The 27,926-nt window shown below is 37.3% G+C and overlaps 1 protein-coding gene across 4 annotated transcripts; it reads left to right on the plus strand.

The window, feature by feature from the left end:
- Window positions 1–390: 390 nt before the first annotated feature.
- On the plus strand, window positions 391–27,926 carry LOC108607858. Of its 4 annotated transcripts, none has more exons than XM_033294672.1 (5): window positions 391–561; window positions 7,406–7,655; window positions 7,716–7,913; window positions 10,726–10,890; window positions 26,648–27,926. In XM_033294672.1, the coding sequence occupies exons 2-5, from the start codon at window positions 7,410–7,412 to the stop codon at window positions 27,893–27,895; spliced, it is 1,857 nt and encodes a 618-aa protein (XP_033150563.1). In that variant the 5' UTR covers window positions 391–561; window positions 7,406–7,409; the 3' UTR covers window positions 27,896–27,926. The 4 variants fall into 4 exon arrangements, with proteins under 4 accessions (XP_033150563.1, XP_033150561.1, XP_033150564.1 ...); XM_033294670.1 differs by having other exon boundaries at window positions 391–566; window positions 26,648–27,925; XM_033294671.1 differs by lacking the exon at window positions 391–561 and adding an exon at window positions 937–1,009.

The following is a 27,926-nucleotide window of genomic DNA, read 5'->3' on the forward strand; positions in this document are numbered from 1 at the left end:
AAATATGTTAAAGCACACCATAACATTACATAAGCATCAGCATCCCCCTAAAAACACAACGCGTACACCATGGTAGTACTGCCACACACAAGCGAAATTGTGGATCAAACCACAATGCAATTACTTGTGCGTTTAAAAAGTGATTTCAGCAGCATTTTGTGCGCAGGCAATTATTTCTTAAAGGAAAACACAAGAAAAGGGTCAAAATATTTATTAATATTTATTTATATTTATAAAAATTGTATACACGCTTGGAATATTGACCCCTCTTATTCAACACTTAAGCGTTGCATAAAAGATATTGGTTCTCTTATGTATCGATAGATAAATCCGACAAAAAGATGGTAACCCTGTAAAATATACCTTGTGTTATTTGACTTGCGTACCTATTATGTACTATTCCCATCATTCCTGGATTTGTGCAGTGCTTAAATAAAAGAAAAAATTTAAGATAAACCAGTGCTTAATATGTGTATTTTGTGATTATAACCCTGTGAATATTCATTTTGCTGCACATTACGGACGTAAAGAACATTAAGATTATCACCTATGTATATATATGTATGGTTAGTTGATGTTGAGTATGTTACGTATGTAAATGTAGATATTTAAGTTTTTAAACGAAATAAATATAATATGAAGGTAGTACATAGTATGGACTATGAATATGAACGTACATACCTACATATCTGAGTCGATGTATTTAACATGTAGAATAAAGACAACATGTATGTACAAATGTAAATGTACATTTGAATATGTGTACATACACATAGCGCACACGCCTAACGTAAATACATTTATATTCGTTATGTATGTATCTACATACATGCATATACATTAGAAATATTCTTAAAAATGGATTCATAAATACATACAATAGTTCGGGTCACTTCTCTTGCTCAAGAAGCGTTCACCTAATTTGGAATCTGCAAAATATTCTAAGAGCATCTCACCAAGAAACTATGCGTCTAAAATTTTGTGTTAGCCACCGGAAAGGGAAAAGATGGTAATAAAATTTATGTATTTTTGTATGTATAGATAAGTCATCCAAATCAAGTTCGTTTTTCCGACTTTAATAAAAGAGCATCTTCCATACTACAAGGTCCAAAGCTTTGAAATTATGTATATGTACATGTAGGTTACTCTAGTTCCTTGGAATGCCCACTACTACATTACAATATTCAAGATATGCTCGAGAAACTCAAGAAAGAAATAATATCAATAAAACAAAGGCATGATCAAGGACTAAACACAATTTAATTATGTATATTCAAAGCAAACAATTTTCTCTCTTTGGCTTTTTTAAGCCTGCTCCATAACACTGTCTCGCTAAACTGAAAAATCAAGTGAACATTTGTTGTGTGCTATACATTGGAAACAGGTTGCTATACTAAAATAAATAATGATAAATAAAACTTGACTTTTTGTAAGGTTCTTAAATTTCTTTGATCCGCCCTAATGTAAATGCATATTTAAGTATGTTATGTATATACTTACATATGCATATGGATGTACATACATATGTACATATATGTATGTAGAAACGGATGTACATATATGTACGTACGTGTTGTATGTACATACATACATCGGACGAATAATATAAAACTCTCTAGATTGTCCTAAAGCGTACGAAATTACTCAATACCGACACACATTACATCCTGTGATGCGCAGAAAAGTTAGGCACAACCTGATTTGACTTTGTGATCACAACAAACACCTATTATGTACCCACTTATTATATACATATGTATGTATGTACGTTTTTGCTGAATCGATATATAACGGTTGTTGTACGTCAGTGTCAACGCGTGCCTAATGGATTCTAAATAAAGCTTTAATATTTTTGAAGTTTTATATCCGTTTGGGATGAATGCGGTATCAGTCAGAATTCCGTTAAATCTTTTGTGTTCCATTTTGAACCTAGTAATCGTTACAAAAAGTGGGCGTAAATCGTTTAGTTTTTTGTAGTATTATTTTTACATACATACATGCAAATGCACATGTATTATTATCAGAGCTCGCAAGAAGTGGTCCCTATTTGCAAAAAGTCCCAAAAAGAACTGTTGCTCGCAGACACAATTGAAAACGGGATCAAAAAGACACTTCAACCCTGTTTTTACTCAGCGTGCTCTTTGCTCAATCAGTGAGAGTTTCTTGTCGCTCTCTATATGTACGCGCTCACTCGAGACACTTTAAATCGGTGAGAGTGTCTTTTGCGCATGTATGTGTGTTGCGCGCTTGCATTAGTATAAAAAATTATATAATTTTCGCTACCCGCTGTCGCGTCAGCGCGGGTGCCAGTACAGACAGCCCTTATTTTGCGTTTTTTCTCATACATTTTTCACATACATTTCATGCCGTTCTCTGATATGTATATTCCTACGTATTAACGTCCCAGCAAGTGACCATTTCTATCTATATCACCCTTTCAAGCGCTTTTGCCTATCCATGAAATAAAGCACAACACAAAGCACTAATGAAGCACAACAAAAAAGACACTTTGTGCTTGAACGAAAATCGTTTTGATCAGTTGCCGAGGCTCAGTTTATGAGCGCCGAGCAAAAATATCCCATTCAAACTGTTGTCGCGAGAGCGCTTCGTGTGTTCTCTCACAGATCAGTATAATACAGAAAACACGAGAGAAACAAGTTTAGAAGTGTTCTGTTCAGAGAGTGAGCGAGTCTGTACAATATTTTCCTGTTATTTCAGTGAGCAGACAGCTTGTGAAATTTTGGTTGAGCATATTTTCGGAGCTCTGATTATTATATTGCGTGGCTTATCAAAAATATCACACATACTACATACAATGGTGACCAAAAGTAATTGGATAAAACTAAAGATAAATGTACTTACCATTTGAAAAGATAAAAGATCTTCAAAATCACTTTTCAAAAACAATTTTTAATAGTAATTGGAAAGAATTTTTTTCAAAAATCTTACTAAGATTTTAATGATTTTTGGGATGAAATGATTTTTTGATACCAAAAAAAATTTAGAAAAAAAAAATATTAAGGGTAAAGACAAATTTTGTATATATCAATAGTTTTATCCAATTACTTTTGGACACCAAGATGTATATAACAAATTCAAACAAAATTACTTAAATGCAAATCCCAGGGACCGAAATTAAATGAGTGGCAAACAATTATGATACCCATATACCTCAGCGAAATAATTATTGGTGCAAGAATGCTTTATCAAATAAAATCCAATTTCATAAACTATAAATTTTTTAAAAATTTATTACTATTATAGTTAGTTAAAACTAAAAATCATTCTATGAAAAAAATAAAACATAAAGTTGCCCCAAAGGATATAATTATTGGTACACTGAAATTAAAAGCTCTTTTAAATAATGTAAAGGTCAAAAATGATAAAAAACCAAGTGGACAGGTTAAAGTTGGGCGCCACCACTTTAAATACACTTTGACTAGGGCATCGCAGTACAAACACACGCATGCACTCACAAACACATAGACACAAAACAGCTAACGGGTCTCAGCTCGTTTTCGCTGTAGTGTCAGCAGCGACCCCGCGGCTGCGTCGGCAGCGACGTTTGTATGGCGCGTCAGCAAAGTGCACCCCGCTGTCTATATTGAAAATTGAAATGTCAATAATTCCTAGTTTTTTTTACCTCGCGATGCGTTCCTGCAAAAATTTTTAAGCAATCGGTCAAAACGACTAGGCAATTTTGTGATTTCTATTTTAGATTTTTTAAGGATTTTTTGTAAACTGCCTTATATACTCGTTATTTTCGATTGCGGGCGGAGGAGGGAGGAAATAAAAAAAAAATAAAATAAAAAGCGTAGTGTCCTGGATATAGGAGCACCTACATACCAAATTTGGTTGCTCTAGCATAATATAGTTGCTAGAGAAACGCATATAGGGAGAGCAGACATGGCTAATATCGACTCAAGCCGTCGAGCTGATCAGAAATATATATATTTATAGGGTCTGCCACGCCTCCTTCTCCTGTTACATACATTTGAAGCAACTTCATAATACCCACTTTTCCATTTTTTACAAAAATGTCAAAGTGTATAAAAATCATACTTAATAATGCGTATTGCCTCCGTGTTTCGTAATAACTTCGGTCAAGCGGTCAGACATTGAGCGAACTAACTTTTCTAGGGTGTTATTTCAATTTTAGCCCATTCTTCAATAATAGCCTTTTTGAGCCCAGCTAAATTTTCGAATTGGCGACCATTGTTGTAGACTTTGCTTGAGAGTAGTCCCCAAACATTTTCAATTGGGTTTAAGTCGGGACTACATGCCGGCCACCCCAAAAGCTCAATTTTCCGATCTTCAAAAAAACTGTTTTGACTTTTTGGAAACGTGGATAGCTGCATTATCTTCCCAAAATCGATCTCCAAACTCTATTAAAACTTCGTCCATAGGACTTATATACATGTCAGAGTTCATTCGAGATGACACGAAGCATATGGGTGACCTTCCATGGTGCCCAAAGGCAGCCCATATCATAAGTGACCCACTTCCGAAATTCCGAGCAAAGCAGGACTTGCGCTCATGACGTAAATGTCGCCAATACATCATCTTGCCATCAGGACCATCTAAGTTAAACTTTTTTTTCGTCACTAAACACAACATTTTCCCATTCGGTGGTCCAAACGAGCAAATGCCATACGAGCTTGTTTGTGCCTGGGCAGAAGCATAGGTTTGTGCACCATTTTTGTATATTTAATGTTATTATCTGCAGTTAAAATTTGTTGAATACGACGGTGAGTGATGTTTAGAGATGGTTTAGCTTTAATATCTCTCGAACTAGTCTGCGTATTAACAGCTAAATGCTTAATCTGACGTATTGAACGCTCAGACAACGTAGACGGGCGTCCTCTTTTTACAGTTTTTTTGTATGCCTCAGGATTTTTTAAGAATTTTTGAGCCGTAGTTTTGCTTACTTCCGTAATTTCAGCAATTTCACGAATGGTTATGCCTTCATTCCGCAAATGCTATATAACTTTCTGCATAGAAAGCGACAATTTTACACCTTTTCCCATTACGACGATTTGAAGCGTTTATTAGAAATAATTTTGACAAATAATTAGTGTTGAATAATTGGTAACCATAAAATACTCACATTTGCATATAGAAAACTGAAGTATTATGTCAATTGGCATAGTTTTTTGATTTTGTACCAATAATTATTTCGCTCCAAGAAAAAGTTACTGTCGACAAGTAACCGCGAATATTTAATATAATTTTTTAATACAATATCACTTCCTTAACATGCCAGAGTATTTACCAAAATATTTACATCGTTACAAATATTTACCTATACTTCGCTACACTGAAAACAAACTTTAAAAAATGCTTGTACCAACTATTATTTCGCTGAGGTAGTTGTTGTGTTTTTGAATTTTGAACAATGTTTTGGCGGTGGCGTGCTCAAAAAGGAGTTGTTCAGTATGCTGAAGGAAAAGAGTTGTTCAGATTTTCTCTGAGAGATTTCAGAATTGAATTCCACAGAATTTTTTGAAGTGGGTCTCTAATTACCTAACAGAATTCAAAAGGTAGCTTTCAAATCAGCGGTTTCCAAGTGTCTGTGACGTCTGGAGTTCCTCAGGGTAGTCACGCTTGGACCGTTGCTTTTTATACACTTTGACATTTTTTGTTTTATATTTAATAGGGTATCATGAAGTCGTGCAAATGTATGTAACAGGAGAAGGAGGCATGACAGACCCCACAAAGTATATATATTCTGTCAGCTCGACGAGCTGAGTTGATATAGCCACGTCTGTATGAGTGCGTGTTTCTCAGCATTTTATTTTATTTATTTAATTCCCGCCCCCCCCTCCCCCGCCCTCACCAGCAAATCGAAAAAAACGATATAAGGCAGTAAAAAATCTTTAAAAATCTAAAATAAATCACAAAATTGCTTAGTCATGTTTTCGACCGATTGCGAATTTCAGAAGGATCGGATAAATAATAAAGAAATTATTTATATTTCTTTTTTCAATATATACAGCGGGGTCCACGTGCTGACGCGCCATACATGCGTCGCGGCCGACACAGTGGCAGCGTCGCTGCTGACGCTACAGCGACTAGCTGTGACGCGTCTGCTGTGTTGAGTGCATGTGTTTATGAATGCATGCGTGTGTTTGCTGCGCTGCCATAGTCAAAGTGTATCCAAAAGTTGGTGGCGCCCAACGTTAATTTGTCCACTTGTTAATCTATTTATCAATGATCTGCCCTCAGTCACTGTGAATTCAAACGTTCTAATGTATGCTGATCTCGTGAAGCTATGCCTATAGTTTAGAGACATGTCAGGTACTAATTTAATGCTGCCAGATCTTGACCGCTTTGTCAATTGGTGTAAATACAACTTATTAAAACTTAGCTGTTCTAAATGTAAAGTAATGTCCTTCCATAGACACTCGCCTCACATAGTCAACTACCACATTGATCACTTACCTATCAATAGATTAGCAGAAGAATTGACTTAGGAATTCTCCTTTACAGTAAGCTAAAGTTTGACAAGAATGTTTCTCTGTCATTAAGGCAATTCAAGTTCTCGGCTTTATCAAAAGATGGGCTAAAGAGTTTGATGACCCACAACTAAATTACTTTATATATCTCTTGTTCGTCCGATTCTGGAATTTGGCTTTTGTGTTTGGTCTCCACAATACTCGAACCACCAGAATAATAATAATATGTCCAAAAAAAATTTGTATTATTTGCTTTTGCGAGATCTACCATCTTATACTAATCGACTACTTTTAATCGTTGCCCATCGTTAGCTAACCGCTAAATTATGTTAGGCGTCATGTTTATGATTAAATTAGTTAAAGGGTTAGTTAAATTTTGTTCCTTTAACACATGTTTGACATGTTTGTACAACTAATTATTCACTGCATGGAACCTCTACGAGTACTCTGTGCTGATTACAACAAACTTTACTTCTGTTATCAACACAGAGGCCTCTGATTGTATTACTAAAAGATTTATTTTAACTTTTGTAGCTATTAATAATTAACACTAACCCAGAATTGATTGGGTTTTCCCTAATCCTTGCAACAAATGTTAGGGTCTGTTTAACACTCCCAATCTATAAGTTTATCAAATTTAAAAACAAAAACATAATTGTAAATACTTTTTAAATTTAATTTTAAATATTTTATATAATCTCGTATTAATTTGCAGAATATTTGAAATTGGTTTGAAATTCTGTCACCCCTTATAAAATTAGATATGTACTCCATGAGACATGAAATAATTTTTTTGATTGAAACATGCTCAACAATCGTTTGTTTGTGGTATGTTTCTGGAACTGACACATGGCGAACTGCATACTTAAAATTTGGATTCTTTTTCAAATTTTTTATTATATTAAGTGAATAAGAACATAAAACTTCCAATTTGTTTTATTTATTTTAAGAATTATGGAAGAATCTGACAAATCGCAGCAAAACATGATATCTAACCTACCTCTCCTGTTTGCAAATGGATATCCAACGTCTTTAGAAAAAATCACTGAATCACAGCTTGAAAATTTTATACCTTTTATGGTTCAGTGTTCTTTAGGACACATAAACTTACCCAAAAAAATAGACTGTAGTGAACCTGAATGGTGGCCTGAAAATGCGCCCTTTGGAATACCTTTGAGAAAGCCAAAACATTTTATTGGGGTAAGCATTTTAATTCTGTTCCTTTTCATTTTACTATCATATTTTAAATTTTTTTTATAGAATTGGGTGGAGAAAATGAAAGAGATTGTGGTTATTTGTTATCAATTTCATAGAAGTCTTTTCCTGTTGAGGTTTTGCAATGATCTAGCTGCATACGAACATGCAAGCCTAAGATTTATTAACAACTACAATTCAACAACATCTCTCTATGACAGAAGAAATAACAAACTTTTGGTTACATTCCGAAATGAGAACATGGTGAGTATTAACTTATCTTAATAGCAATACCACTAATACCAGACATGTTGCCCAAAACTCTAAACCTTATATTATTTCGAAAAAAAAATTTATGTTTTAACTTCGCTATTTTTATTGAAACGTCTTTTAAATTAAGACTGTCTCTGTCTTATCACACGGCTTCTGTTGTTGTTCATATAGTTAGATGCGCTTTCCACAATAAATGCTTTGTAGAAGAAAATGATAGATGCTGTATGTATCGACGTTAGGTATTTGCTTTACGCTTTGGTGAATTTGCGGGAGATATCTTTTAACCGTCGTCGTGCATATATGAAATTGCCATTCTCATCTCATTTTGAGAACGAGCTGCTTTGCTGATTTCTTTTGAGTGTAAGGCGCAGTTTGAGAAATTGAAATGCAAGCTGCGGTGGAAAAAGCGGACTGTAGTGTGTTGACAAAGTTTTCGATGTCATCTTCAAAGTGGGGTAAAGCATTTAGCCAATGTGTGAACTTATATATTGTATATCCTATAACCGATCGATTTTGATTTATATACTGGATGGCGGAGTATATTAATTAGGGCTGGTGGGTGGTCCGATGAGAGATCCAAAAGACTTTCGGCGCTAACTTGATTAAGTTTCTGGATATATTTTTGGTAATTGCAAAGTCAATTAAATCGGGCACTTTGTGTGGGTCTGTTGGCCAGTAGGTTGGTCTGCCGGAGAGAACGTGGTCGGGCTTGTTGCTGTTTTTTTATTGCATTATAAAGGTGGTTCCCATTTGCAGTCACGAGGCGAGATCCCCAGTGTATGTGCCTGGCACTGTAGTCTCCTGCCGCTATGAAATGATTTCCTAGTGAGTCGAAGGGGCGCAATATACTGCGCTATAGTAAGTTGACTACTAATATCCAATTTTATTCTTATTGTTGTTGGTTGTAAATAATTTTCTTCAAGCTCATTGTAAAGGTGGTGCTTAAAACTGGTTCTAGGAAGGATACCAGTCCCACCGTGTACTTTACCATCGGGATGGTTTAAATTTAAGTTATATTTGTTTGTCAAAGGTGTTTCTGACATCAGCAGAACGTCGATTTGTTGTCGAGCTCAAACTTCTGTTGTGGAAGTAGTAGTAGTATTCCACTTAGATATATATAGGAAAACCATTCATTATTTGGATTGGTCCCAACATTTGTATCAAAAGGTTTTTAAAAACGCATTAAATCTTGCATAGTTGTCCACATGAAAGACAAACTCCATATGACTTTCCTGTAGACTAAGAACATTCCTTCAAGGCTGTTTTGTTGCTGCTCTATAGACTAATAATGGTTTGTCGTTTTCATATCTGAGTAAGGTGCTTTGAGGTGTATTTGAAGCAGGAGCTCCACAATCCTGATTTAAAGCGCTCGCAAATGTCAAATATGGCCTTGTTGAGGATCGTAGATAAGCCACGATCTGTCTGTTATCGAAAAAAGTTTGTGATTAAGATAAGCCGTACGTTTGCGGAGCGCGTCGAAGTTACTCGCTGGTGGATTCGACTTTTGAACTCCTTATATATTGGGCAACCTCTGTAGTTAGCAATGTGATTACCACCACAATTGCTGGACCTTTTAGTACTACAATCGTCTTTGCTTGCTGGGCAGTGTGCGGAGTCGTGAAGCTGTCCACAAACTACGCACACCGGGCGGAGTGTGGAGTATGACCGTGTGTGGACATATTCATGACAATTCATACATTGTTAAGGGACGTTGCGTTTATGTGGTTCTTTTACAGTGATTCTACGACGAACTGAAGTTTGTAGATAGGGTACAATTAATTTTTTCAGATAATTGTTGTCTGGTTCGTGTTCTATTCTAATGAGTGGTTAAGGCTTCCTATCCTTATTAAAGATATTGCAGACTGATTTAGCGATAGCACTTTCAAATCTATTCGTTATGTTTGGCTAGAATTGGGCTTAACTTTCGTTTAATTTAAATGTAACGATCCATTCTAGTCTGCACAAGCGGACGAGCACTTACGTTGTTTGCTTATTTGTTGCTCCGGCGACGCAGCGGTCATAGAATTGGTTTTGGCTGCTTTTGTTTTGATTGTTGATTCATAGGGGGCTTTTCTTGCCGTCGATGACACAAAGGGCGCGAGTGTTGCCTACGATGGGCTTGATCGGGCGGCCGATACCGTTGTGGTCGTTGTTGTAGTTGCTGTTGCGTAGTTAGTGCTAGTCCCCGTAGGGGGGGCCATTGAATATTATGTAAATAATTTGGAAATACATGGGAAAATTTGTATAACAAAATATACATACTGCCCAGTGTATATTCAGATATAGCCTTGCCCGTTTTATTTTACTCCACACAAGCCTTATCGAACGGTGCCGCAATTCTAAAATTTGCGATCGGATAAATAACTTCTGAATATTGACATTTAAATGTTTCTTATTGACAGCGGTGTATTCGCTAACGCGTGTCGTTGCTGACTCTAAAGCAAAAACGTGCTGTGACGCAGTAGCGCGAGTATGTGTTGTGCATATCATAGTCAAAGTATACAGCTCCCACTAAGCACTACGAGAGAACAACCTCCTTAATTTACTTCATCTACTTGTAAATCACTTACATAGTCTCAAGATAAAACCAAAAACCCAACCTTACAATCCAGGTATCGATTGAAAATTAGATAATAAAACAAGGAATTTTTGGAGTTGATAAATTTGTACTGCTATCGTTAAAAAATCTAAAAAAAATTTTCAAGGCTTAACAAGACTGATTGTTTACATTCATAGCTATTTTTAATTGTCTTCTTACTTAACACTAAAACTTATGACAAATTGTGTAATTTATTTATAATAGTCTTACGACCGCTCACAAAAAAGCAGAAAATGCTTGTTGCTACATAAAAGCAAAACGGATATACAGGATGATGATACGCAATACATGATGGTTGAGCCACCACCATTTGATATTTATTTATGTGACAACTGTGATGCTGAATTATATTCCAAAGAAGCTATTTTGGTAAGTAAAATTAATAATATATTATTTTATGGTTTGTTTAATAAAATAAGAATCCGGAAATTTTGATAAACAAACGACAGGTTAAATGGGTAAGGTATCGCACGTTGGGAATTGTAGACTCAATTTACTTTGATGATAAAATGTAACTTAAAAAAGGTAAGGTAAGGTTTTTTGACATAATTAACATTGCACAGCTAGGACAGTATACTTTACAATAACCTACGTTATTAGTGAATATAGCTGCCATGCAATATCTGTCAATGCCACAGCTGCGCGAAATGCCCAGAACTACGCGTAATGACATGTCATCAACGCCAGCTGAATTTAATCAGTATAGCAGAGGTGCCCAAGCCATTGCTCTTCGCCATTTTGTTTTTTTTGTAATTGCTTCTTGCTATAGCGGGCCACAGCAATCGCATATACATATACGGCTCGCGGCATTGTCAAAGCAGACCAGAGAACGGCAGGGGTGGCACTTCACAAATCATGGGTGTGGGTAAATACGCGCGCAAGCAAAACAGATGTCATAATCGCCTTTTACTATTCCATAATACAGTTCTATCCTATTTGTTACTATGGAGTTTATGCACCTAACCTAAGGATACTATGGCAAAGCTCGCCAAACCACAGAAAAGTAGAAGAGAGCAAGAAGAGAGAGAGCTGAAGTCGACCAGGATCAAACACTAAATAGAGAGTATGATTTCCAATGAGTTTGGTGAAAGTGAGATGGGTGAGTTTAAACGAAAACTTAGAATCAACTTATGGTGCTGTAAGCACGATAGCAGCGGGACGTGATTATGCTATTCGGATGCGACGTTAATACTTTTCTTTGGTTTAATTCGGTTGGTGTGCTTATATTTTTTGTTAAGCCTATTCTAGTTCTATTTGCGTATTTAACATATCTGTTGATTTATATCCACTTTCTAATGCTACTTTGGTCTGGGTGGCGGTAGGTCCTAGTGATTTGGTGATTTTGAATAATGTTTTGTTTTAATACTGCTTGTTGCTGGGTGATGAGTTCTAAGAGGTGTTCTAAGAAAATGTAAATAATATTATTAAAGATTGTTACATACAATACAGTGCGAGGGGCGGAGGACCGGATTGCTAGAATTTACGGATTAGGTAATGTTGATGGGTGAGTTTGGTGTGTCCGAGGCGTAGATTAATTATTTTAATTTGTTCGAGCCTGTTAAGATTTTGATTTGGTGTTAGATTAGTTTTTTATGGGGTTTTATAAGTGTTGTTTGGATTTTATATGTTTTCTTGGTATTTGGTTTAGCCTATTGTGTTTCAGTATACAATTTTTTCCTTTGTATTGTTTTGTTAAATGTATGTTTTAGTAAGAAATTAAGTAGTGGAAGTCATATTAATAAGGTATTTGTATATTTGGGAGTGTATATGTAAGGGTGAGGGTTTAGTGGGCCCCCCCGATCTTGGCTGCTTGGTCGCGCAAGGGTTCGTTCCGTTTGGGTATCCCTGCCGCACCCTGACCGATTCATAGGGTATCATATTAGTTTTATATTTGGGGATATAACGTTTAATGTGGATCCCTGGAGGGGTTGGTTGGTGGTAAGGGAGAGTTGTTTGATTGATTTGGAGTTGTCGGGTATTGGCGAGGTCATGGCTGTGAGTAGGAGATCTGGGAGAAGTAGATTGTTGATTTGCCGTTAAGGTTATTGTTGCAGTATTGTCAATGCTTCTAATATGCTTTGGTTTCAGAGCATGAATGCTGAAGAGTATGGTGGTAGGGATATCATGATATTTTAGAATGTGTTTTGGTGTTAATTGTGTAGGATATTAGTGTCGTTTAAATTTTGACCGATCTGTGTATATAATTTATATTTCTTAGATTTTACTTTAATGTGTTTAGTAGTTTTGGTATGTTTCCAGGCCGCGCTGGTTGTGGGTATTCATTATGTGGTTCGTGGACCCCCAATCAGTAAGTGTCTATAAGACATTGGATGGTTTATAAACGGACCCATAACGCCTGGTAGTATTGTCTTTAAAAGAGTCTTTTGTGGTTGATATTGGTACGAACTGGGATTTTTTTGTGCATGTGTTTTTAAGTTATTGTGTATTATGGATGTGTTGTATTTTTTCCCGCTATTATATTCTTGATGTACTTTGTATATAGGGTGTGTCCCTTTTGAGTTTATTAAGTTATTTGGCTAGTTTGGGCTGTTTGCAGATGGCGCGGCTTAGATTCTATTGGGAAGGGAGGGCGAGGTCATGATAGGGTTGTTATAGGTGTGGAATCCGTAGCCTTTCCCCCCCTAGAGCAAGGTCTGGGGGAATACGCGCGAATTATAGGGGGTTTTTAGTTTATTTAGTGTGCTTATTGGTGAGTGTCCGTAATAGGAATAGCGTATTATATTTTTGCGCTGAAGATTGCTTTTGTTATATTTAGCAGTGTCAGTGTATTGCATTTAATTTTGTGGCATGCAAAGTATTTGATTATATTTAATTTTGAGTAGAGGGATGAGATGAGAGAGTTTACGAGCCCAAACCACTATTAATTCGTACGGTAACGATATTTTGGAGTGTGCCATTTTCAATGACTTCTAATTTTTAATAGTTGAAATTTTATATGCAAGTATATATATCATAAAAAAGGTTATTTTATTATCTTCATTTTGGTATATAACAATATATACGTTTTATATAAATAAACCTGATTTAAGTCTATTTGAATAAAACTACTTTTTTTGTGCTTGAAATTATTTGACCATTATTAATTCCAAAAAAAGTAGTTTTATTCAAATAGACTTAAATCAGGTTTATTTATATAAAACGTATATATTGTTATATACCAAAATGAAGATAATAAAATAACCTTTTTTATGATATATATACTTGCATATAAAATTTCCACTATTAAAAATTAGAAGTCATTGAAAATGGCACACTCCAAAATATCGTTACCGTACGAATTAATAGTGGTTTGGGCTCGTATGTGAGTGTTCCATTTGTATTTATTGTTGACTGTTATGCCTAGTATTTTTAAGGAGTTTACTTCGGGGATTTGGATGTTATTGCGGTTTATGGTGAAGGTGCAATTGTGTTTGTGGCATATGTGCAGGTGTTGGCCTTTATGTTGGGGATAGTGATGCTCCTGAGTAGGAGCCCCAATGGTTTATTTCTTGGAATAGAAAGTCTAAGTTGTAGTTTGTGTTTTTGTTGCAGTTGATAATGATGAAGAAGTCATCGGCGTATGCATTAAAGGTTATGTTTTTATGTAGTGATATGATGTTAGAGAGTTATTTAAATGTTATTAGAAAAAGAATTACTGATATGGGCGATCCTTGAGGAATTCCGTTGGCTAGGGGGAGTGTATTTGATGTTTGCGGACCGACTCGGACGATTATTTTCCTATTTATCATGAAGTTATTTACGTAGTTAATTATTTTTGGGCCAGTTTTCCACTCTTGGAAGTTGGTCTATTATGGTGTGCACACCTACTCGATCAAAGGCTCTTGAGAAATCAAGAGTGATGAGTGAGGAGTGCTTGCGCGATTTCGTTATCAGATGGTCTACGTAAAGTAGACTGTCTGTAGTCGATTTGCCTTTCTTAAAACCGAATTGGTTTGGATTTAGTAGGCTGTTTTGTGTGACTAGCCACCAGAGTCTTTTGGCTATTATTTTGTCTAGAGTTTTTGCTAGGCAGCAGTTTAATGAGATTGATCTGTAGGAGGTGGCTTGTGTTTTGTCAGTGTTAGGTTTTAGTATTGGTATAATTAGGCTGTTTTGTAGAATTGTGGTATAAAGTTGTGGAAGATTTGATTAAATAAGTTGGTTATTCTATTTTTCGTTGTTTTGGAGCAATTTTTGCTCATTTGATATGATATTCTGTTTATACCTGGAGCTGAGCCTTTTAGTGTTTGTAAGGCGGAGCTTATTTCAAGGCTTGTTATGTTTTTTTCTATTTCTTGTGCGGCAGGGTAGGGGGTGTAGTTGTTGTTGTTAATTTTATATTTAGAAATTCTTGTGTGAAGTTGGAGTCGCTTGATAGGTTCGACCAGTGTTGGGCGAGAATATTGGCTATTTCGTGATTGTTTGTGGTTGTTTGTCTATTTGATGGGTTTTATAAGGCGTGTATATGTCTAGTAGGAAGCGTCTTATGTTGGCCCATATTTGGGATGAGGGGGTGAGGGCTGGATTTTAGAGGTGAAAGAGTTTGTGGCTTCTTGCTTTTTTATACACTTTGACATTTTTGTAAAAAATGGAAAAATTGGTATTATGCCAAGTTGCTTCAAGGATGTATGTACAGGGAGGAACGGCGTGGCAGACCTTCTAGAAGTAATATTGGATATTGTTCTTGTATTCTAGTCTTGACGATCGTGAGTCTGATATCTACTGCCATCGTCCCGTCTGTCGTGCTGGTTCTTCAGCCCCGTGCGTGCTCTGTCGTTCTGTAATGAGGCTGCGTGTAGTCCTCGTTCAACTATCAGATGCTAGAGCAACAACATATTTGGTATGTAGGTGCTCCTTAACCCAGGACTTTCTTTTTTTTATTTTTTTTTATTTCCTCCCTCCCCCGCATGCCTAGTCATGTTTCTTGACCGGATGTGAAATTCAAAACGATCATGATAAATAACATAGGAATTATTCTTATTTAATTTTCAATATAGACAGCGGGATGCACGTGCTGACGCGCCATAAAACGTCGCTGCGGACGCATGCCGGCGGCGTCGCTGCTGACGCTTCAGCGAAAACGAGCTGTGACGCGTTAGCTGTTTTGTGTGTATGTGTTTGTGAAGTGCAAAGGCTGGTACTGCGTGTGGGCTTGGCGCTCGCGACCAATACACAGGGCTTGTTCAATCACGCTCGTCAGGTTCTTTAACGTGTTTGGTGGCGCGCGACTGGCTTAAATCGGCCTGGTCCACGCCCGGTTGTGCCTTTTGTAGTTTCTTAATATGTCGTACCGCTTTTGTTGCGTTTTTTTTTTTACGTTTTTTTTTTTTTTTTTTTCCTGTAGTTTTTTATATTATGGGGTTTAGTGTCGTGATATTCGTTTGTTTAGTTGCTTTTCCAGGCTCTCTTTCAATGATTTCGGCCTTTAAAATTAGTAAGTGATTCCTTTGAAGACGAATCTTTCTCTCGATTACCTTTACAGGGCAATAAATTGAGTTAAGAGACCGTTATATGTGCGGATAGTCGAAGGAGAAATGGACCATAGGTGGCGTCGCGTAGTGCCTTGAATTATTATCCACTTATTATTTTATTTTTATTTTTATTGTGAGTGTCTCCTGTACAATATCTTTGCTCATAAAATACAATTCGTGGGACAGGTAGGGAAAAGGATGAAAAGAGGATCGAGAAAAGTAGACAAATAGGTAAAAATTACACGAGATGTTTCTCCCGAGATCATGACATCTTGTTTTTATTGTTATGATTCGTGTGTTTCGTTGATAATATTTTTGTTCGGTCTCATGTGAGAGTATAGGTTTAAAAGGCAGGACGGGATATATGACATAATAGAAAAAAAGGTGTACGCAGCTTGTCCACTTGTTGGACGCTCTCATCATTTCCACTGCAGCTTTTTCCTTTCTCCGAGTTCAGTGATTCCATTTTGTAATATGGAGTATGAACTGTTGTGTATTTAGGACAGTGAGAATCTAATGTTGTGTATACATGGGTCTCGTCGTCGCCGAACCAAGAAATGGGCTGAGGCTGCATTTTTTCATTATACACAGCATGAGATCAATAGAGTGTGTGTCTAGAAATGAAACTATCCGGTTTATGCAGCTGATGTTTATGGCCTCCGTTATTTTGGTGGTTGTACGAGCCAACGGGAGGTTTGGCAGCCGATGTGTAGTTTCGCCTTTGACTGATGTATAGGGCTTGTGTAAGAGTATCTTTAAGTTCTGTATTTCTATTCGACGGGGCTTCTTTTCACGGACTATCGTTTTATGGGAACTGACGTGCTACCTCAACGTTATGAAAGAATGTTTGTGTTTACTAACCGTCCAGTTTCTCATTGTTTCCCGCGTGTAGATGTTATGTGCTTGTTTGCTTACAATTTGGGCTGCTGGCGACTTTGACATTTTTGTAAACATGTCGAAAGGGTATTATGGAAGTTGCTCATCTCATTGGATGTCATGTATACAGGAGAAGGTAGTGGGCGCACGACCCCATAGGAAGCTATAAACCGTTATATTTCCTTTGTCTGGGATCAGTTCTGTCGCGCTCAGAGTCGATAGCTAGGCTTGTCTTCCGTTTTCCGTCTGTATTGTAGTGCGTTTTTCTCAGCTAACTTAGTAAGAGCTAGAGCAGACAAATTTAGTATGTAAAATTCAAAGCACTAGGTGCTCCTATATCCAGGACACTACCTTTATATTTTTTTTTTTTATTGCCTCCCCCCTCCCCAGCAAATCGAGGAAGCAAGGAACTATATTTAGGCATAGCTATAAAATTTTTAAAAATTCTGAGAGATCCCTATACCTTTACAATATAATATTGCATATCATGTCTCTTCGACTTCGCGATTATGCAAGTTTAGAACGATTCGATAATAAGCTTAGGAATATTTTACGATTGCCAATTTTTGTTCGAATATATTGACGCAACGCGGGGTGCACGTGCTGACGCGCCATACAAAGGCGTAGCGTGCTCGGCCCCCATGTGCGATTCGCAGCGGCGCGCGCTCGCTGCATGAGCGCTCAATACCTTTTGACGAGCTGACAAGACGCGTTAGGCTGTTAATGTGATGGTCTATGATGTTAGTTGAGTGCATTGTCGTGTGTTTTTCGTTGCGATATAGGCTCCCTGTCAAAGTGTGTATTAAAATGTTGTTGGCGCTCGCGAAGCGTATTAAGCCACTTGTTCTCGGTCTTTGATTTGTTGTTTTTTCTCGACTGTCGCTGTTGTGTTAGCATGTCGATTTTCTTGTATTTGGCTGAGAGAGAGAGTGTAACCGTGCTTGGTCTTATGTGGCTCCTGTAGAGATGCATTGCATGTGCAGTTGGAATTGCAGTAGGGGTTTTGCGTGATTGAGTGGATGTACAGTTTGTGGTTGCTTTGGCCTGATGTGGTGTTTAAATTGTTGATTGTATCGTTGATAGTATTATCTTCGTAGCCACCCCAGTGCTGTTTATATGCTAGTGTTTATGTGGTCGACTTTTTTCTTGTCGTTTTACCATATTGGCCCGTGAATTTGCGGCGTGTTTGTTAGGAATGGTGGGATCAATTGCGAGACTTCGAGTGGGCTGTGCTCGTAATCTATTTCCGGATTATTTTTGCAATTTAGGCATATTTTTATATTTTTGCACAGCTCCCCTTCGCTTGTGTGCTTTGCTTCCGAACAATTTTTGCATGTTTCGATGCTCTTGCACGCTGGTGTTGGGTGGCCAAAGCGTAAGCATTTTTTGCACCTTAGAGGCATTGGAATATATGGTCGGACTCTGATCTTTTCGTAGCCGATATTCAATGATTCTGGTAAATTATGTGAAGCGAATGTTATTATAAGGCCGGTTTCTACCATTGCGTTATCTTGTTTCTTTAGTATTTTTCGAACTTCGGTAACGTTTTGTTGTTTTAGTTCGTTAAGTATTATTTCCGTCTCTATGTTGCGTAACTCGTTGCAATATATAACTCCTTTAGATTGGTTTAGGGTTTGGTGCTCTGTCACTATTTTTTGTTTTTAAAAGAAGTGGGCCTGCACTTGTTTTTTTGCAAGTTTCAACTTCGCCTATGCATGCGTAATCAATTGCTTTTTTTATAAGAAAGGGTGATACGTTTTCATATTTGTTGTTGCTTTTCTTGGTGATTTCAACAATTAATTCACCAACAATTGTTTGCTTTGTTTCATATTTTTAAACAATTTATTTAAGTCGGGCGGCTTGTCCATTGTTGTTGTTGTTGGGCTCGAACCCAGCTTGCGGGTAATTGCATGCGCTAGTGTTTTGTTGTTTTGTCGTTGACTTTTGTTTGTTCTGTGAATAACTGTGATGCACTGTGCTTTGTTTTTGTCTTTGTTTTGTGCTTTGTCTGCTCTGGCAGCCGCGCCGACGCAACAGCAGGTAGCGAAAGAGTCGCGCATATTAGGCAAGCAAAAAATTGCATGACCTTTTTTTTGTGTTTCTTCACATTCATTTTCGAGCCTTTTGGGTTTACCCACGCAAAAGGCTTGTAAAGGCTTAAGCAAAATTGCCGAGACAAATTTTTCTTTTAAAATTTTTTTTCAGTGTAGCAACTTGAAGAAAAAAAAATATGTTGTGTTTATGTATTTGTGTATTTATTTGTGTGTATGGGTGAATTGTAATTGCTCTTCAGTATAGGATGAGCAAACGCGCTCCTTCCATAAGCCAATGCAAAGCGACAACACTTTCATGTGTTTTGTTGTTGTTTGTCTCGACTGCGCGAGCGTGGCAACAACACTTAAATGTGTTTGATGTTGTGTCGAAAATTTTGTTGCGAACTTTGTTGTTGCTTTGACGAAATGCGTGTACTTAAAAAAAATGAAAACAGCTTGCACTTGCGCAAACTTTGGACAAGTAAGTGATGCCTCATTTCTTTTCAGTGTATGAAATAAAATTGAGTTAACGGCATCTTTACTTGTGTTAGTGTTTTCGAATTAGTGTATTGGTGATTTGCTCTTCCCAAAGCAAGCGTTTGGACGCCCCTGGTATAGATAGTCTCAAGAAACGTAAGGAGGTAGGTTTGGGGCTTTCTATAAGTGATCTACTAATTGGAAATTAGTTACACCATTTATGATCATCTTTTTGGTATATAATTAAGACTATTTACATTGACTTAAAGTAAGTTTTCAAAGTTTTTTTTTTTTTTTGAACTGCTGTTTTTATTGAATCTTCTCTTAAATTGAGACTAACAATAAGTATACAAATCTTATAACTAAACATTATCTAACAGTTTCTCTAAACTGTTTTAGGATTGCACGTTCCTAGATTCTATCGCTGGTTGGTAGGTCGTTAACGCAGACGGGAGCGGCTGCACAGCCTTGGTAGCCCTCGCGTGAGGGGATTAGGATGCGAAGAAAGCTTGCTGTAGTATTTTTCTTTGTATTTAGCTATTTCATCTCTGCCTGGTTGAATATTTAGGTCTTTCTGTATGTTTTCTTTTCGAACGTACCACGGTGCCCCGTTGATAGTTCTAAGGATTTTTGACTGGACTCTCTGGACAATATCAATGTTGCAATTGCTAGCGTTCCCCCATAGTTGGGAGCCATAGGTCCAGATGGGTTTAAGTACGGAATTGTAAAGCAGGACCTTATATTCAAGGCTGAGAGCCGAGCGTTGCTAAGACAGTGGAGACTATTGGCTTTTAATTTTAGTTGCGTTCTCTTGGCTTCGATGTGCATACGACATGTGAGGTCTTCTGTCGAGGTGTACTCCAAGATACGTCACTTCGTTTGCTTGTGGAAGTGCGGAATTGTTTATTGTGAGCGGTGGACAATTTTGCCTGTTTAGGGTAAACGTAACATGTTTGCTTTTTTTGTATCGTCAGCAAAGGTGGATGTTGTTAGTCATCTACTTGTTGGAATATCTGCTGTGTAAAGGACATATAGTGTTGGTCCAAGTATGCTGCCTTGTGGGACTCCAGCTCTGATCACATAGTCGTCAGACATAGCAGAATTGCATCTCACTGCAATTTTCCTGTCATATAGATACGACTCTAATAATTTGTGTGTAGTAATAGGAAGCGTTGTTCTGATCTTATGCGTTAGTCCTACTAGCCAGACTCTATCGAATGCTTGGGATACATCTAAGAATATTGCAAGTGCAATATTCTCGGTGTTCGAATGCACTTCTTATTTCAGATGTTATGCGATGGAACCTGCTCGATAGTGCCGTGTTTTCACGAACCCAAATTGTGTGATGGAATTTTGTTATGGCTTCTTAGATATGGATTTATCCGAGTCAGCAGGCATTTTTCAAAGAGTTTTGAATTAGGCTTATAGTCAGGCTTATGGGGTCTGTATGACGATGGATTTGTGTGATCTTTGCCTGGCTTTGGTATATTATTATTATTGACTTTTTCCATCTCTCTGGGAAGTAACCAAGCTTGGTGAGGCATTGGTTGCGCGAGGGTGCAAACTGCACAATATGGGAGCTCAATAATCATTCTCGGCGTTATTTGGTCGAAGCCAGGTGATTTTTTCGGGTTCAACTGATTTTTGATGATGTGTGCGATTTTCGTTTGGGCGCAATTCCATTGGCTCTTTGTTGAAGCTGAGAGTCACTTGTAAATGTTGGTAATGTAAATGCATTTGTGGCAGGATTTGGCTGAAACACATTTTCAAGGTGTCCTGGTAAGCTTGCGGAAGGCGTCTATTAACCTTTGACGTGCATATGGCGACCTAGTTGGTTTCTTATAGGCATCACAGTTTCTGTTGTTGGGCATAGAGTTGGATGAGCTTTCCACAGTGAGTTTTTCGTAGAAGAGGATGATAGTTGCTGGATGTAGCGATGTTGACTATTTGCTACTTGTTGTTTTAACGCTTTGGTAAGCTTGCGGGTGGCGTCTTTAAGCCTTTGACGTGGGTATGGCGACCTGTGAGACTGCCATTCTCGTCTAAGACGTCGCTTTTCTTAGAACGAGTTGCTCGATTTCTGATCTTGTCTCTTTTGATGTAAGGCACTTGTGGCCGTTTTGGAGGAGTTTGCAATGCGGCTGCGGTGACAAATTGGACTCTAGTGTTTTGATAAGGCTGTCGATATCATCTTTAACGTTGAGTACAGGATTTAGCGTAATGTGTGAGCTTATATATTTCCTATAGCAGATCCATTTGGTTTTGTGTGAAGTCAATCTAAGCGGTTGATCATCAATTACTGGATGACTGAGTAAATTAATTAGGACGGGTGAGTGATCAGATGAGAGATCTGAGAGACTTTCGGCACTGATCAAGTTTCGAGGTATATTTTTGGTAATTGCGAAGTCTATTAAGTCAGGCAGTTTATTTGGGTCTGTTGGCCAGTATGTTGGTCTACCCGGGGGAAACGTGGTCGAGTTTGTTGCTGGCTTTTATAATTGCATTATAGAGCTGCTTTCTTTTTGGAGTCACAAGGCGAGATCCCCAGTTTGTGCTTTGCATTGTAGTCTTCTGCTGCTATATGAAATGGTCCCCTAGTGAGTCGAAGAACTGCATGAACTCCTCTTTCAGTTATGGTGAAACGAGGAGGGGGCAATATACTGCGGCTAGAGTAAGTTGTTTACCATATCCAATTTTATTCTTATTGTTGTTGGGGCCTGTAATATTTTTCTGCGAGCCTCCTTTAACGGTATGCTTTGATACGGTTCCTGATCAGATACCAGTCCCACCGTTGCCTTGCCATCGGGATGGTTTTGTTTGCATAGAAATGTAGCCTTTAAATTAAAGTTAATTGTTGGTCAGATGTTTCTGACAATAGCATGACTTCAATAAGTTTGTCGAGCAGGAATTGAGATAACTCAAGTTTATGCTGCGAAACGCCATTCCACGCCAGCATTCCACGTGGATATACGTGGAGGAGACATTGATTATTTAGACTGGTGTGATACTAACATTTGTATCAAGAGATTCTGAATACGCATTAAATCTTGCATAGTGTCCGCATGAAGGACAATGAACTCCATTAATGCTTTGTTGCAGGCAAAAAAATAGAGACAGTGCCTCAAGGTTATTTGTTGGTGTTCCACAGGCTGGTAATGGTTTGCCATATTTATCTCAGGTTAGGTGATTTTGGGTGCAATGTATTTGGCGTAGTGGGCTCTCTCAAATCCTGATTTTAAAGCGCCTGCAAATGTCACACTTTTCCTTATTGAGGATCCGGAGTCAAGCGAAGATTTGGTTGCCGACGAGAAGAAGACGTCTGGATGTGATTTAGATGGTGTAAGCCGTACATTTGCGGAGCGCGGCGTGGTGACTCGCTGGTGGATTCGACTTTTTAACTCCTTATATATTGGGCAACCTCTGTAGTTATCTGTGTGATTACCACCGCAGTTGCTGCTTTGGTACTAGAGTCGTCTTTGCTTGCTACGCAGTGTGCGGAGTCGTGAAGCTGTCCCACAAACTACGCACACGCGGCGGAGTGTGCAGTATTACCGTGTGTGGCCATATTCTTGGCAATTCATACATTGTACAGGGCCGTTGCGTTTATGTGGTTCTTCTATAGTGATTCTGCGATGCAGTAGAAACTGAAGTTTGTATATAGGGTGCACTTCGTTTTTTTTAAGAGTATTGTTGTCTGGCTCCAGCTCAACCTTGAAGAGCGGTTGGGGCTTCTTATCTTTGTTTAAGATGTTGAAGACTGTTTTGGCGTTAAAGCCTTTCATGTAGAGCCTGAGTTATTTCTGGCAGGTGTTACATCTGATTCTATGCCTTTTAAGACCACTTGTAAGCCTTACTGCTTTTTAATTGAAACGTGTAAAAATTCATTTTAGTGCCGTTTAGATGCATAATATTCAAAAGCTTTCTTCTGACTTCGTTTGAACTTCTGTTTCACGAATATTACCCCGTACAAGGGAAATTATGTGGAAGTTGTCTTGTCAATGAGCTCTATAATTGCTCACCAGGGCATTGGAACTTTTCTCCCGTATATATATCGGAGGTGCCTTTGGCTTCTTTTTAACGCCTTCTTCGGGCTGCTGATCATCTGAGTTGTCTGCTAGAATTTAATTGGTGGAGTTAAGTTTTTCGCTTGAAGCTGCTTTATACTGCGGGTCATTTTCGCTCTTGGCATTAGGGCTTAGCTTCCGTTTAATTTGAATGTAGCGATCCATTCCAGTCTGCACGAGCGGGGCATCGCTTGTGTTGTTGGTCAAGGAGTTGGTTTTGGTTGCTTTTGGTTTTGATTGATTTTTTTTTTTTTTTGATTTTTTTTTTTGATTCAAACGGGCTTTTGCCGCCGATGTTGTTGACACATAGGGAGCGAGTGGTTGCAACGATGGGCTGAGCGGTGGCACAGATACCGTTGCGGTCGTTGTGAGTTGCGTTGCGGTAGTTGAGAGAACTGTTGTGCTAGTCACCGTAGGTGAGAGCAAGTCGCTCGACCCATTGCATGCCAGCTTTTGCGTTTTCGATGTTGCTCAATGCACTCGGTGCTCTGAGACGGTAGAGCTGGAGAGCAAGAACGAGCTCGATCATTTGTTATGTGCAAGTGGTCGAATTTTAGGTCAGGGGTAATTGACCGTTCGAAAAGTACTGCATCAGCAGTATTTTGAGTTGGCTCGGCCACGAAAGAGAAGTACGCGTTGTTTCGCTGAAGCGAGAGCCGGCGTTCGTCTTGCTCAAGCGCTTGTTTTGCTTACGATGTCGTTATGATTCATCTTTTTAGTTTTTTTATGATATTTTATTTATTTAAAATTATTATTTTTATTTTACAATTAGTTAATAATCAATAAATTTAAAATTTAGTCCGATTCATCGCACTTAGCGTCTTTTCGCGTTTTACAGTTATACAGTTACTAGTTATACACTCTCACTGCACTCTAAACTTGTGGGGTTTATATTTTTTTTTTTTATCCGGAGTTCTATAATAACACGTCTGCATGCGACGACGATTGCGAACTTTGTCTTCTTGTTTTCAAAGTTATCATCGGAAAGGCTTTTTTGGCATCGACAGATTTTTTAAAATGCATTACAATAGTAGTATATACAAACCTGATCATATTAATAATGTTTTTTACAAAAATGTCGTAAGTGTATAGCAATGTTTAGCTTTAGCAAGCTTTTCATGCTCATTCAAGCGGGACTTTTTTTATACACTTTGACATTTTTGTAAAAAATGCGTGGCAGACCCCCCAAAGTATATATATTCTTGATCAGCAAGATGAACTGAGTCGATATAGCCATGTGCGTATGTCCGTCCGTCCGTCTGTAAGAGTGCGTGTTTCTCAGCAACTATAAGAGCTAGAGCAACCAATTTGGTAATGGTAGGTTCGTCTATAAAAGTCTCAGACACTACGCCGCTTTTATTTTTATCCCTCCCCGGGCCGCAAATCGAAAAAAGATATATAAGGTACAAAAACTTAAAAAATCTGAAATAAATCACAACATTGTCCAGTCATGTTTTCGACCGAAATTTTCAGCACGATTCGATTAATAACTTAAGGAATTTTTACAATTCAATTTTCATATTGACAGCGGGTTCACGTTCTGACGGCGCCATACGAAACGTCGCTGCGAGGGGGAGACGGCGGCGTACTGCTGACGTACAGCGAAAACGAGCTGTGACGCGTTAGCTGTTTTGTGTATGTGTTCATGAGTGCATGCGTGTGTTTGCTGCGATGCCCTGGTGTGTACAAAGTGTATCTAAAAGTTGGTGGCGCCCAACTTTAATTTGTCCACTTGTTATTATTGTTAATGTCTGGACACACTGTGACATTGTGACAGTCTCCATTTCTCATAAATATCAAGGTAATAATTTTGTAATCAGTTACTTAATTTTATATAACTACTTAATGTATAACTACTGTCAATAAAGAGAATTAAATAATTATTTTCTGGAGTTGTGGCAGACCCCATAAAATATATATATTCTTGATCAGCAACACACACTGAGTCGATATAGCCATGTCCGTCCATCTAAATGTATGAACAGCAACTATAAGAGCTGAGTAACCAAATTTTGTATGTAAGTGCTCTTATACCCCAGCCAAATCTCTTTTATTTTATATTTTTTATATAATCCCCCCTTTCCCCAAGTAAAATTTCCAAATTATTTATGGTTGTTAGCTCTATCTGTAAGCTTTCATAGATATGTGGATAAAGTCAGTTACCAGTTACCATTATTACGGCAGCATTTTGTCAGAAAGATTTTTTAAGGTTTTTTTTTAACGTAAATTGTAATCTTCGCATAGTCGGACATTTTTTTTTATTTACAATGCTTTGTCTCTTAAATAATTTCGTTCCAATTTTAAAATTGTTAATTGGTTACTTACAGACTTAAAATAATTGAACTTACTACGAAAAATCGTTCATTTTACATTAAATAATATTTTTAAAATATTAGCTGAGATTTAAAAATTATTCGTTTATTTGCTGCCATTTCGATGGTAATATTTATATGCCTCTCCTAAAAAAAAGAAGAAAATAATCTGTCGACAAGATTCAGCAGCAGTTTTTCGTTGCGTGAAATAAGATTTCAAAATTGCTCGAATTTCATCGTTTAAGAACTCCATTTCGCTCGATTGTCATTTTTAACTGACAACTGATGTAAACAAACTATAATGCCTATTACCTATTAACTTCACATGCAAAGTGTGAAATTTTAATGCAAAACCGGTATGTCATTACCACACAACCTATTTTTCTATTTGGCCGAAAAAAACGTTATCATATTTAAAACCCATAATTTAAGTACTAAAACTAAATTTTAATAAGATTAAATCATAGAAACAAGTCGACTAAACAATGACTGTCTATCTGTATAAGCAAGAAACATATTTTTGTAATAATCCTACTCTCGAATTTTCGACCCTACCATGCAGTGGTCGCTTGCTAATAAAGCTGTTGAAGCTGCAGTAAAAACGGGCAGTGACGATTAAGCTGCTGGTGAATGTAATTCTGTGAGCGAGCTTGTGTTCGCTGCAGTACGACTATAATTTCAATAATAATTAAAAACAAATCCTATAGAAATAACTGAAAGAGAACCAAATTTCAAGTAAATAAAATTGCTAGCTTTTAACAATCTGCACAATACGTAAAATATAATGTTGTAAAAGTAGCTCATTCGGATAATTTTCCCGATGTGTTTAAATATGTAAATAATATACTAAAAGCTGTGAAATAATATTATTTTTGTTAATTTATTTATTTCAGGAACACGAAAAAATATGTAACATAGAGGAAGATGTAATATTATGCGATTCTCCTGAACCAGATAGCAAATATGATTCGAAGAGCGAAAACTCGGAATTGCGTAATGCATTTCTTTTAAACTTCTGTCTACAGACAAAAGAGTCTGATCATAATTTGTTACATCATATGCCAAGAGCTCATTTAAACAAGGATGAAATAATAATGGAGACTTCAAAGAGAAACAGACGTTTTTCAGCACGAAGGAATCGTGCTGCTCCTTCCCTTAATAGATGCTCTTTCATCCCAATATCGTCTCCAGCTGGAAAAAAATTAGTGATATCATTAAAGCAGCCAATAACATTAGAATACATTTCTGAAAGACAAGATCGTATAGACCGATTTTGCTATACACCCCTAATATTAAAGGCTAATTATAAATGTAAACCCTTTGAAAAAAAGTTTGGTCAAAACGTTCATTGCACATATAAAAAATCTCATGAAGCAAGCCAACATATATATGCTTTTCCACGTCGCCAATTTTCGCAAAGAAGGGACACAACTCAAAACTTTTTGTTTTTAAATTCGCCTCTAATAAAACAGTGCCGTCCAATTTCAGTGAGGCTTAAAAAATTATCTGACAGTGTAGGTGAGCAATACTCTGTATCCAATTCAAAACTAAATATAAGATTAACTCGCGATACTTCATTGAATTCTCAATGGAGAATTTCGCCATCATCAGAGGTTGTTGTTGACACAATTGATTTGTGTTCATCAGATGACGATGATCAAATAGTTTCGTCTCCAAAAAAAGGTAATTCTGAAGTAATTTCATGTATTTCTTTATCAAAATCAAATACTGTCTCGAAAGTGCGATCAAATTATTCAGTTCAAAATGACCACTTATCCAGCTATTCACAGCTAACAGATGATAATTCTCTCAAACCTCTGCAGCAATCAGTATACATATTTTCCAATTATAAAACAAATTCAGTGCTTAATAGATTCAGTGAGTCAAAAGTAAATAACCATAATAAACCATTAAAAACAACGAACACGTTTTCTCATTCAACTAATAGTCAGTCCTTTAATCAAGAGAATTGTAACTTGCCAAAGAATATGATATCCGTTACAGACTGGTGCGCTCACTCAGCGATTACAGAAAATAAGGATATCATGCAATCTGATAGCACTATTACATTCGATAACCTCTCAGTTGTTCAACCTTTCAGTTCTTCTAGTAGAATAATATCTATTGATCTAACATCTTAGGCATAAGATTAAATTAATAAATAATTGATAA

Source organism: Drosophila busckii, unplaced genomic scaffold (genome assembly GCF_011750605.1).
Source record: "Drosophila busckii strain San Diego stock center, stock number 13000-0081.31 unplaced genomic scaffold, ASM1175060v1 chrUn_01, whole genome shotgun sequence".
NCBI lineage: Eukaryota > Metazoa > Arthropoda > Insecta > Diptera > Drosophilidae > Drosophila > Drosophila busckii.

Coding starts and splice junctions, on each gene's coding strand:
- LOC108607858 (XM_033294672.1), top strand. CDS start 7,410: ATGGAAGAATCTGACAAATCGCAGCAAAACATGATATCTAACCTACCT. Junction 7,656..7,715: donor AGCCAAAACATTTTATTGGG/GTAAGCATTTTA, acceptor TTTTTTTTATAG/AATTGGGTGGAGAAAATGAA. Junction 7,914..10,725: donor CATTCCGAAATGAGAACATG/GTGAGTATTAAC, acceptor TATTTATAATAG/TCTTACGACCGCTCACAAAA.